General features: G+C 35.5%; 1 protein-coding gene across 3 annotated transcripts in view; it reads right to left on the reverse strand.

Annotated features, from left to right (window-relative positions):
* Positions 1-12,690, reverse strand: part of CNKSR2 (connector enhancer of kinase suppressor of Ras 2) — a 202,357-nt gene that overhangs the window by 49,804 nt on the left and 139,863 nt on the right. For all 3 annotated transcript variants that reach the window (XM_053935604.1, XM_053935603.1, XM_053935602.1), the window contains exons 14-17: positions 6,556-6,604; positions 5,498-5,670; positions 3,342-3,415; positions 841-912 (exon numbers count right to left, since the gene is read on the reverse strand). In XM_053935604.1, the coding sequence (XP_053791579.1) occupies positions 841-912; positions 3,342-3,415; positions 5,498-5,670; positions 6,556-6,604 (368 nt within the window). The remainder of the gene's footprint in view (positions 1-840; positions 913-3,341; positions 3,416-5,497; positions 5,671-6,555; positions 6,605-12,690) is intronic.

The following is a 12,690-nucleotide window of genomic DNA, read 5'->3' on the forward strand; positions in this document are numbered from 1 at the left end:
GATGAAAATGGCATAATATTTTGAACTGAATTAATGTCAGTTTATATTGTGAAAATAAATGAAATAACCCCCCCTAATATTTGAATAAACATGGGATTCATGTTCTAATTTACCATTCAAATGAATTAAGAGGAATTGTGTTTATTTTGTGCTGAAGTCTCAATCCTTTTTCTGAAAAACTGCACAAGTGGCCAAGAACAGATACAGTAAAATTTAGTACTCAAAGAACTAAGACTTAAGTCCTTGTTCTTTTTGAAATGCTGACATTTTCCCCATCAAATTCAACACAACCAAAATTTCACTTCCAAGTTCATGGAAGTAAAGAGAATCTGCAAAATTAATTACTTGTAACCCCCACTCCTCTTTCAAGACTGGCATAAGAAAACCAGTGACTGCTTTAAATCTTTCTCCAACTTCTTACTCCCTTCAGGACAAGAAACAGAAGGACTCCCAGAGGAAGCATCACGTATTTGGGAGTATGTAAGGAAGCAGTTGGAGATACCTCACCTTTGCAGGTGCCACACAGCCAAAACCAGAAACCTGGAATTCTGAAATTTTGTTTGGATGTTGTTTCACACACTGTATTTATTTCTTTTTAGAAACATGGAATCATGTTTCCAAAGATTTCAAACCTTTGTATCAAAAAAAGAGGTAATTTTTTTGAATTAAATAATTAACATATGAAGCCAATCAGGAAGAATATTTCTCTGCACCTATTTTCTCAGCAATTAAACTTATGTTTTTAGACTAACAAGTAATTTATTATACCCGTGTTATTAGTAGCTTCAAGAAGCATCATGTTTATGGAATGGGTCCTTGAACTTTGCTAGATATCCTTACCTGTTCATATCATCTAGATGTTCAGCAGCAAAATAAAAACTTTTGATCTTAGGATGGCAGGCTTTGAATGCACTGTAGAGGAAAAACACAATTAAAAAATGTAATGGCACAACTCTTTTTTTTTTCTGAAACGTAAGATCACGTGGTCACCAAGGAATGAGATGAGTTCATATTTCTGCATGCCCCCAAAGAGTGTATGAACGTACAACTTTTAGGATTGTGCCAGGTTTCACCAAGTAAAGTGCTCTTCAACGACCCTTCTAAATAATCCTTGATTCATATGTGCATAAATAATTGTACAACCATCACCTGCAGTATACTGTATGTGGATTAAATTCATCAGTTAAGGATATAATTTTATGTATTGGGTAATTTTGCTGATATACATATGGCTGTCAATTTTTTCTGAACAGAAAACTGACTAAACAATTAATTCAATACAACAGTAAAATTCTCAGTCCTAGTGATTTCTCATATCCCAATGACTTTGACATTACCTTTAGCTCTAATGACTGCATTTCAAGCAGGAAATTGTGATGTGCTGATTGACTTCTGAAAAGCGGTCATAAATCAACAGTGTGTTCATGAGGTCATCCTAAGCAATGGGCAATTACATCTCATCTTTCCTTTCCACCAGAGTAATCAACATGACTGGGCTGTGAGAATTACTGCATTTCATACATAATATGAAATAAATTACTAGAAAGAATCTTTTAACTATGTTGGATAAAGATTTATGGTGAAGTACCTGAAGACCCAGCAAATGCATTTGAAATAATGAATAATTTACAGTAGAGAAAAATAATTTTGCGAATATTCTGAAAGTGTCTCTTAACAACAAAAAATGTAACAGTCCCCAAAAAATAAGGAAAACTGCAAACATGATACATGATGAGCATCATCACCATTTTTCTGAGACATAATGGATTTTATATATATATACACACACACATGTAATGCAAAAAAATAATTCTCACTCTCTAATCAATTGGGTCTCAGAAAAATGGCAATGACATTCTTCATGCTTATCATGCTTGCAATTTTCAATATACATGTCTGTGTGCATACAGATGTACACACATCTATGTTTTAGAAATCAGGCAAATGAAACAGGTAACAGGAAATTTACTGCTAGAGAAGGTAACATAACATTGAGACTAAACAGATTCCTCTAACACATGACAGCAAACAGTGTTATGCAAGTCAAAGCAGATGTACAGTGACATCTGCTCAGTTTAGAAAGACATCATCAAGTCACTGGGACCTAAAACTGGACTTCTTAAAACTGTTACAGCATCTGTCATCTGGATTCTTAGAGGGTTTTTTCCCTTTATCTTCCACCCAAGCAAAGAATCTTAATAACCACATTTTATGTGCTGCTATTCAATAGACACTAAATCAAGTAAAACCAAACCAAAACAATTTAAGCAGGGTGCAATTCTGAAAAATGAGTTCACTTCATGCTCCTGTGCCAACAAAAAAGAAGCAATGAAGCACTTTAGCCATGTGTCCCAAGGACACAGGACAACAGGCTCAAGCCAATGTATCTTTTTTTTTTTTAATCAGTTTTTATCTTCTGCCCTTTGAGACCACCTTAAGTGTAGAGCTCATCCTAAAGAGAGATATAGATCAACTGACACAAGTTTGGTGCCTTCTGTAGAACTGTAGGTAGTACAAATCATATCATTTTACATTTGAATATTATGTTTTGCACGAATTTCAGCAATTTAAGCCTTGTTTAAAAAACTATACAAATCATTAGAAGGCAAGGCAAAAAATTTTGAACAATAATGACTCTAAAAATATCTCTGTGGGAGCATGCACCTGTCACATTGCTACACATGCTTGAATTTATCTAAATAATAAATGGATTTGTGCAATGGCACAAATCTGGATAGCAGCATAAACAGGTGAGAAGAAACATCCTTTAAGACCTTTAGGTCATATAACAAAAATACAACAAATCACTGTCATCCTCTTTTTTTTTAATTCTGCCTCAGGACTGAAATAATGTCTCAGCAAACTTTGAGATTATGCTTACTAATTTGGAGTTGCATTAAATATGAACTTGGGGACTTTCATATTTGAATGGTCTCTGTATTATGCTTAAAGCTGTTTATTGAGCATGAAGCACACAAAGACTCTCCAACCCTCAACAAACAAATAAAAAAAAATAGCAACCCCAAACAGAAAGGAAAAAAAAGGAAAGTAAAACTAGGAAAATAAAGGGACAGAAGCAGCCAAGCAGCCTTCTTGCTCATAATTAATTTTGGTCTAGTCAAGCACTGTGGCTCACGATGAAGTGAAAAAATAGCCTTCTTTAGGCAAGATGGCACTCCAAACAGAAAAAAATAATTTGCTCTTTTCATATGAGCTTATTTTGTGATACAACCTCATGACAATTGTAACAAAGCCCATTATCTCCCTGTTTTAAGGGAAAACCTTGTCTTTTGTTTGCACTTCATTTATTGTATCACTGCATTACTTTTGAGCATGCTTACTATTTCTTGCGGCATTCACTGGCTCTGTCAATTTTAAATTCAGGTAGACTGATGAATCCTTCTGCTTTTTCATCCTGCAAAGATAGTTCCAGATATTACTGTAGCTAAAGTGTAAGGAGAAAAAAAAACCCCAGCATGCTGAAAACTTACAAATATTTTCACTTGCCTGCTTCTTACAAAAGGAATACTACTGTCTGCTCTGCTCTGGCCAACCTCCCACAGAAGTCACTGGGACTTCTGCTGAAGTAGCAAGACTTGGTGAAAAATACAATTTTAAATACCCAGTTTTCTTAAACAATTTCACAGCTGAAACAACATTTGAAAATATACAAAATGACCAAATATATTCAGTCAATTAGTTATTGTAATTAGTTAATTTTTGGGGAAAATGGACTAATTAGTAAGGAGAACGCATCCTAGTGGAAGAAACAGAGAAAAAAAGCAATTTCAATGGGTGTTGTTTATCATTTTTATGTATCACAGCTAAGAGGCATGATATCTCTTCAGCTACTTTCATCTCTCTACAACATTCGGAATATATCTGACCTTCCTCCCCTCTCCTCTGAAGATTTTACAGAGTTTATTTTATCAGCTATGCAATCTCCCTTGACTTTTCACAGTGTGAAAGCATTATTTATATTAAGCTACTGTTACATCAATAACACAAGACTCAGTTATTTAACTGCTCATAACTTTGCATGCAAAATTAATAAAGGATCACAGAAATGAAGCTGGAGAACACACAAACTTATGTGAAGGAATTCTACGAATGTACATCTTTTCTTAAGAGTTTAAATGGTTATTTACACCACATATGCAGTCCATATGATTATACGCCTTCCTAAAAATAAGTAAAAGGCACAAATCAACACATAAAACTGGAGCTGGAGTCACTATGTGGAAGGTACAGGGTTGTTACTGGTTCTGCATTAGCAGGTATGTTAAAATCAAAAAGACACTGTTTAGAATAATCTTGCTATTTCTTTTTTGAATGGCTGCCTAGAGAAACAGAGTTTTGGCAAGAGCAGTGTTTGCCTGTCTGTCCACCTGCCATTGAGGCACCCCCTACCAGCCTTTGACTCTACTGGTGATGACAGACACCGTGCTGAGGTCTCAAAAATAACCAAAACTCAGAAAACCTCAGGGAAACTTGGGATAGGGCGGGAGACTGAGGTGCTGAGAGCGCTGCCCTCCACATGGGAAGTATGGCACAGCTCAGAGCTGCTCCTTGGACCTGGTACTGACCACTCACTGCACTTGTAGGCATCAATTACTGCCCTGATGAAAACCTTGTAGTAGCCAAGGGAGGGAGAATGGAGAGGAGGGAGTTGGAGTTACTGATTTGAAGCTGGGATCAAGGCACACATGGAATGAGTCTGAGAAAACAGGCTTCAAGAGCTCTGGCCACAGAACAACTTGCTTTCTGTTTACTCAGGGAAAAGTTGGGGATTACTTTGAAAAAGTCATGTACAAATGCTTGCTGTGATTAAAAGAACAAGTCCAGGACAGAGTTCATATAGATGTTAACAATGGTTTTATCTCAGCATATATACTAATGAGTCTAATAGGATTAAAAATCAAGGAATCATAACACTGGCATAAAGCTTTGCAGCTGAAGTTGATATAATAAATGTGTACCAATGCAGAAAATGTTGCATAATGAAAGCTGTACACAATTCAGCTGGGATGCTCCTGTGCTTTTAAGTTCAGCATTTATGAGCACTGAAATCATATCAAAAGCTACAAAGAAGAAAAAACAGGAGAACAGAACTGAGAAAACAGAACTATCTTCCTTAATTGCCTAGCAGAGATAAACAAGGAACACCAGGCAGCACAACATTAAAGTTTACACTTCCATGACTAAGCTTGAATGGCAGGATTAAGTAATTACCTTTTTGCTTTCAAGGGTTTGAGGATAAATTTATTCTAAACTGGTGTCATGAGGACACAGAAAATGGTGTTATTTCTCCATTTAGTAAAAGGTGAATTGGAAGGAACAGATATCTCAAAACCTTCATGGTAATTTTTTCAGACAGTTAATATTAATTTCGGCACGAATATTTGGGTGAATAAAGTTATTAACATACATAAGCACTGAAAGCATTGTTTTCACACTACAGAAAGTATTTGTTGAGACCATGAGTACAGATGTTTACCTCTTCATTGATATACCAATATAGAGATGTGTCCTTCAGGACAAACCAGTACTTCTTCCATTTCTGGGAGAAATAACTCTTGGCATCTTTCTTTTTCCAAAGCCAGCCTTCACAGTCCCCTCGACCAAGATCTTTACATGAGATCCGTCTTTTGCTTTTACCAGGAATAGGAGCTGAAAATGACAACGAGGTGATGTGAAAGCATTTGATTTGTCCACTAAATCAACAAGACACCTAGTCAGAAAGCACTATATTATATATCTGTTTAAGAAAATTAATTAAAAATTTCAACCTCAAATTGCCATGAAAAATTATTACAAGCATTCTATTTTGACCACAAAGCTTATGCACACCACCACAATTTAAAGGCCAAAGCAAATCAAACCAAACCATGTTCAGCATCTCAGAGCTCATAGCCTATGGATAACACAAAAAAAAAAAAGAAAAAAAAAAAGCAACACAGAAAGAGAAGAACAAGAAGACAGAAGACACTATAGAGAAAAGAAAGGCAAGATATTTAAAAATAAGAAAAATGCTTATTTGTAATTTTCAACATATTTCCCATTAGAATAAAGAGCACAACATGTAAATTCATGTACTTCCCACTTGGTTACCAAATACAACTATTAAAGTACTTCACAGGTGTTCACAAACCTCTCTTTGCAGCTCTTTTTGAAACTAAACAGTTCCTAAGGCCTTTGTACTTTAAAATCAAAGGAGGAAAATTTACTATGATATAAATTACCTGAGTGCGTAGGTAATGAGCAAGTGCTGCAGTGAGGCATTACCTGAACACAGCTGGAAAAACCAACCCTGGCCCCAAAGAGGCTAGAGTCTAAGTATTCAAAAAAGAAGATAAAAGCAGATACATGAAGGTAGAGGAACATTAGGAAACTATGAGACATCAGAAATGGACTAATACATTCTCAACATGATCATCTGAACTGAGCATTTTATTGGAGCTAACAAGTTAAGAGTTCCTCACATACTGCAATACCATAAAATTAATCTTGGCAATTCCCTTCCTACCCATATATGAAAACAAATTTATTTTTTACCTTTGTTCTTCTTTTTACTTTTCTGCTGTAGAGAGGATTGCTGAAATGTCTACAAGAAAATCAAAATGGAAGAAGTGAAAATACATTTATATTCAGTCACATACCTGTAATAAAAGAAATATTATGTTAAAGCCTAAGAAAAAAGGTGATTTTAGTTCACCTGTTCATAAGGTTGTAAAGCAAAAGCACACTGTCAAACACCTCAAAACAGATCACCAGTTAGGTTGCTAAACCAACTGTAGTTTCTGTGCAAAATGGTCACTCTCCTCTTGTTCTTTTAATAAAGAAAGAATATCTCTCTTTGTTTACTACAATGAAGCTACACAGCCCATGTATTTCTAATGTAGACACTAAATAAAGTATTCTTGACATCTATATGTAAATATGCAAAATAACATGCTGTCTAATGCAGGTGTGGAAGTATTCATACAGTGGTCATTAGACCATCAGACAATTTTCTCAGAACCAGGCCTAGTATTCTGAAAGACATCAGTAAATTCTGCTTAACCACAACTGGGAAAAAGTCTCCCAAATAAAAAGTCTCAACTAGAACTTTATTTTTTCACCAGGTTTTTAAGTGGAAGTATTTCCCTTCGGCCGATCCACTCCCACGAACTAACCCACTCCCTTGACAATGAGACAGGATGGAAATTGCTCCTTTATTTAAGATCTTGGCTTATTAATAAGATCAATAAGTATTAACACATTTTATAACCATTCCTGTTTAAAAACTTTGACTCAGATAAGCTCAATTCCCAGTGAACTAAAAAAAAAAAAAAATCTGTAATGAATCAGCCAAAATTTAAAGACGTGATTTGACTTGTTTTGAACTTTAATTTTCTAGAAAGGCAGACAAATGTTAACAGTGTTAAAACTATAAAAAGGCTACATTAGAGTGTCTGCTTATTGAAACTTCCTATTTCAGCTTGCCAGGAATCAGTACAGAAATCAATACTTTTGTGCCACTTGGTAAAAGTAAATCGAAGCAAAAGCACTGACAGCTCTGCAATTCCAAATCCTGTTCCTAGTCCTAAGACAAACCCTCACCCTACTTTACAAGACTAGGTTCAATTCAAAGAGCAGCTTTGGCTTTGCACATGGCACTCAGTGCTATGGCTTAATTGAAATTATATTGTTAGGTCAAATATTGGACTTGATGATCTTGGATTTCTTTTCTAACCTTAATGACACTGTTCTAATTTTCTCCTCCCTGCTTCCTACACCCCTGAGCTCATGTGCAGCAGACTCAGCTTCAAAGGGATCTCTTGCCTCACAGCTGAGAGATTTTCATGCAGCAAAAACTAACATGCCCATGGGGAAAAATTATTAGCAAGACAATAATTAAGTGTAATTAAAAAATTTAACTGACTTACTAGATGTGCTGATTCCTTGGAGACCATATCTGACAAAATCTACTCCACTATATTGCTACCTCAGTGGGTCAAAGTAGGCCTCCACTGGGACGTAAAAAAAGGATCCCAATCATTTTCATTTTCTGGCTCTTGTCCTTTTTCTTCTGCTACTGGTACCAATTAAATCAGCACCAGCTCTCAACAAACCAAAACAGCAACAACCATCCCACCTACATCACATTAAATATTTCACCTGCGAAGGACTAGAAGAGATCTTAATGACCCAGGAATAAGAGAGTGGCTGAGTAGAAGTGTGTAAATCCCTCTGAAAATCTTATTTAATTCAAAGTGGATGAAAAACTACACACACATACAAATCCAAAACTTTAGCACTTCTCAGTTCATAACTCAGACAATTTCATTCTGCTGTTTGACTTTTCTGTACTATTATGACTTTTCTGCACTATTATTTTCACAGTGTCAAAACAGAAAATCTCTGCTCCATTTTCTCACAAGTAATTCTGAGAGCAGGTGAGAACATATGAAAAGCCTTCTCTTTAGATATTTTGTCTGTAAATTGAACCTGCAAACCTCACTTCACACCTTTTTACTTCTGAGTCAGTTTTTGGGAAGAAAAGGTAATGAAGGGGTATCAGTTTTTAACAGGAAGAAAGCATGTAATTTACATGTCTAACCATTTTTCCATACATTATGTTATATTGCAAAATAGAAAGGTTTTATTAAATTCAGCTATTATTCTAAATTAGCTCACTGAATTAAATCATAACTAAGGGCAAATTCTACAAATGAGAGAAGTTCCTGGGAACTATTTCAACTGCAGCGATTTTAACTAACACTTTAGATTATTTTACATAGACTTCAGGCTTCGAGTTAGTTGACCCTTTGCAAAAAACAGCACCATCTTTTTACTTAACTAAGAAAATATATATGCAATATAAAATATGTAATTAGAGAACGACAACAACAAAAACAAAAAAGTGAGGATGAAATCTAAAAATGCTTCTTCTTTTGTTGCTTTTTTAGGAACTCACTGAATGCAATCTACAGCCTCTTTGCAGTTGGAAGATAATGCTTACAGCCGTTTCCTCAGCAGTGTCAGGAGATCATGTCCTTCCTCCTGATCAGAGCAAGGCTTGCTTTGAAGCCAATACTGGATCATCTGAGTCATCTCTAGCCCAGATAAACTATTTCCAGAGAGGTACATTCCACAGCTTCTTTAAGCAACTGTTGGCCACCATAATGTTTCCCCTTTTGCAGCTTAGTTCTGTGATGTGGCAAATACAGAAATAATGTAACTACTACTTCTGAATTACATGAACCCTAAACCCATGGATTTACACCAAAGCAAGAAATTTAGTTGTATTAATGCAAACTTGCTGTAAGACACTGTTTAATCACTCGCCCACAAAGCCAGATTCAATGTACGTTCACTGCATTTTGATTCTGATACACCTTGAGCTTTGAGTAACTGCTTTCATAAACGTCTTTTCCCAGTTTCCAAGAATCCATCTCTTCTACTAATTCTGAGAACAAGCATGAAATGAAATAGAAAGCAGCATTCCATATTAAAGAAAGTGGTTATTAACTCAAAATAATGAGTAAAATGGAAACAAGATGGACACTAAAAAGATGAAATAGATGAGTACCTTACGACAAGTGGAAATTGGCACTACTGAAAAAAAATTGAAACTGTTTAATAATATTCTGAATTATATGCTTTCCAGTCATCCAAAATACAACTAGAATAACTTTCCATTACCCAAAAGCAAGGTGTCAATTGATGTTTAACATACATCAAAACCCCTTTGAATACACTGAGACTCAGTGAGTTTTTTAGACACAATGATTTTCTCCTGTAACATGTGATCTTTGAGCTTGTTCCATTTAATAATACACCTAGATTAAAACCTTGGACAAGTGCATCTCTAAGGAGAATATCAAAGAAACATTTAACATATATATAAGCCTGCCTTTCCTATTAGCAGCCTCAAAGAACATGTATTTTAAGAGGAATAAAACACCATTTATTAAAGGGCTTTTTCTGTTTCTGGTTTGGTGTTTTGGTTTTTGTGGGGGTTTTGGGTGAGGTTTTTTGTTTGGTTTTTGTCTGTTAGGTTTTTCTTAAAAATGTTCTAGCATGCCTCTAGCCCTGCCTTTCTGAGGTCTCAGCTGCAAATTCCAATAGTCAATGGAGATTTAATTGGGCAGGGAAGAGCCTTAACAGTCCCTCTCTTCCTGCAACTGTTCATTACCAGACTTGCTGTGCGGGTTGTATTTACTCTAATAGTCTTCAAAATGATTGACAGAGTTCCAAGAGGCCAGCAGACTGCGCACCTGTAAAGAGCAACTTGCCCCAGGGCAAGCCTTTTAGGACTACAGCACAGCAATGCAGCTGCATTGTAAAAAACTTGCAGGTGGAGGCTCATACTAACCAAAGAGATCACCACTGGCCTGTAATTGTACTTGCTCTTTAGCAAGAAAATAATCCCCTACAGGTGGTCTAATCAATACTATCTGCATGCACACAGTCACACATCAGCATCTTTGTATGTGTAACACAACATTTTTAAGAAATGAAACCATCATGTTTCTGTCTCATTCTCAGAGATATTCAGGTTTCTCTTCTGGGAGAAAGTATTTATTATTAGTTAGTCCTGTGACTGCTCTGTATTTGCTCAGAAGGGAAACAAGATTGAAAGTTAGTCACTAATGTTCAGATGCCTGAAAATTTATTTGGTATTAACTTATTTTGTAGTAATTTCATAATTCTCTATTTGGAAAAAATGTATTTAAATGAAAGTGTGAAAATATTTAAGTTTCAATGAATTTGTTTCATGCCAAATAGGAAACAATAAACTGATCTTTCAATACTAATATTAAATTGGAGTGAAACTGCTATCAGAAGAGGAGAATGTTTGCTAAAACTGTTATAATGAAAGTTAGAAAACTTATATTCCAGTTGATAGCTCAAATAAAAGTAGAAAAAAAAATAGAGTGGTTATCAAAATGATTAATTTGAGAAGATTAGTTATTTTGACAAACTTCAAGAGTCCAAGGAAGATGTCCAAAGATTTGAGGTTAAGCTGCTACTTAAGAGCTTCTCTAATATCTAATATAAATTAGATAGGTGTGATCAACAGAATGTTACATCCATGTCCAAAAAATAAATATATTCTGATAGTTATATAAACTTCTTCATGGTTACAGAATTTGTAGGTCTACCAAAAAAGACCACAACTGAAGATTCTCTGAAGATTGACCATAGCAACAAGGACCATATTGGACAGCACCTAAAATTCTCATTCAAGGACTTTTTTGTTTCTCCACTATTCTTCAGAGATTTTTCACTCACTCATTTTAAAAAAGCTGGAAGAGAGAACCAAATTATGGAAAAAATAATATCCAATCCTTCTACCCAAATCTGAGCTCAGTCTGATTGGAAAGGAAAATGGTACATATCTTTACAGCTTTATTTAGAGCTTGGGTCAAATCCAATTTTTCTCAAGGTGCAAGTTTAGACACTAAGGAACACTAAGGAACTGTTTACAGGCAGGCACTTCCCCTCTGTCACTGTAAGATAGCTTTCTCTACTTTCAGCAGGGTAGCTTGTAACACATCTGATTACTGGAACTTTCTGCTACAGATGGAAAAGCCAGTGTCTGGGAAAAAAATGAAAGCTGGTTCTGCCAATCATATAATTGATCTCCCACTTTGAGAGATCATTCTCAATGCTTTGAGAACACTGGCAATGTTCTATTTTCACTGTTTAGATATACCACATACATATTTCTCTTCATTTAGTGTGTTGAGATGCAAAATTTCAGAGTTAAAAGAAGAGTGAAAAGGGGGAAAATGAAAACCTATTTAGATACAACACCACACTTTATATCAGTATTAACATCTCATGCTTAAGGGTACTCACAACACAGTTGTGCCAAATTTTGTGCCAAAATCTTTTTTGTTTACCATCTTATTTAGTCTCCATTAAGAGCCTGTCTGCTGACAGTTCTAATTATTTTAATGGATATTTGTGGAAAATAAAGTTTTCAAGGGCTGTGTTACAAAGACATGATGAGGGAGATCTCTGTCAGATTAGAAAGTTTGAAACCTTCTGCCAATCAGCAGCAAATATTCATTCTTGCATTTTGCTAATGACCACAAGGAAAAAGATATGGTATGTATGTGCCTTAAGACTTTTTTACTGCAAAAAAAAAGGTAGGCTGAGATCTTGAAGCTGCCACCTCTGAAGTGAGCAATGGCTATATGAGCTGTGCAGGATGGTCTCCTTATCACATAGTCTATAAGGGTTGATAATATCAAAGATGACTCTTCTTTTCATACAACTGCTCCTATGTCTGCTTATCCAAGAAAAATAGGCTAGCTAAAGGCAGAACTACGATTGTCTGAAATGTGATAGCAAGCACAGCTTTTCTGCTCAGGGATTCATATTCATTCTCCCATTTCTAAATGTTTTCTTATCATTTGGTGGTGGGGGGGCTCTATGGCAAACGTTACAGTAGCTGGATACAACTCAGCAGTTACAGAAGCTAGTGCAAATACTTTGAGTGAAGTTGTTAACACAATGAATGCAAAAATAAAATGATTTTTTACATCTTCAGGCTATTTGGAAAAATAATATACAGTGGTGCTGCTTTCCACGACCAGGGAAAGACTTTCCTTCTTAGCCATTAAGCCACAGGACTCTTCAACTGAAATACCAAAGCAGTAGAACTCCTGGACAACATTAAATGAGAGTTCTCAT

This window comes from Vidua chalybeata, chromosome 2, assembly GCF_026979565.1.
Source record: "Vidua chalybeata isolate OUT-0048 chromosome 2, bVidCha1 merged haplotype, whole genome shotgun sequence".
Lineage (NCBI taxonomy): Eukaryota > Metazoa > Chordata > Aves > Passeriformes > Viduidae > Vidua > Vidua chalybeata.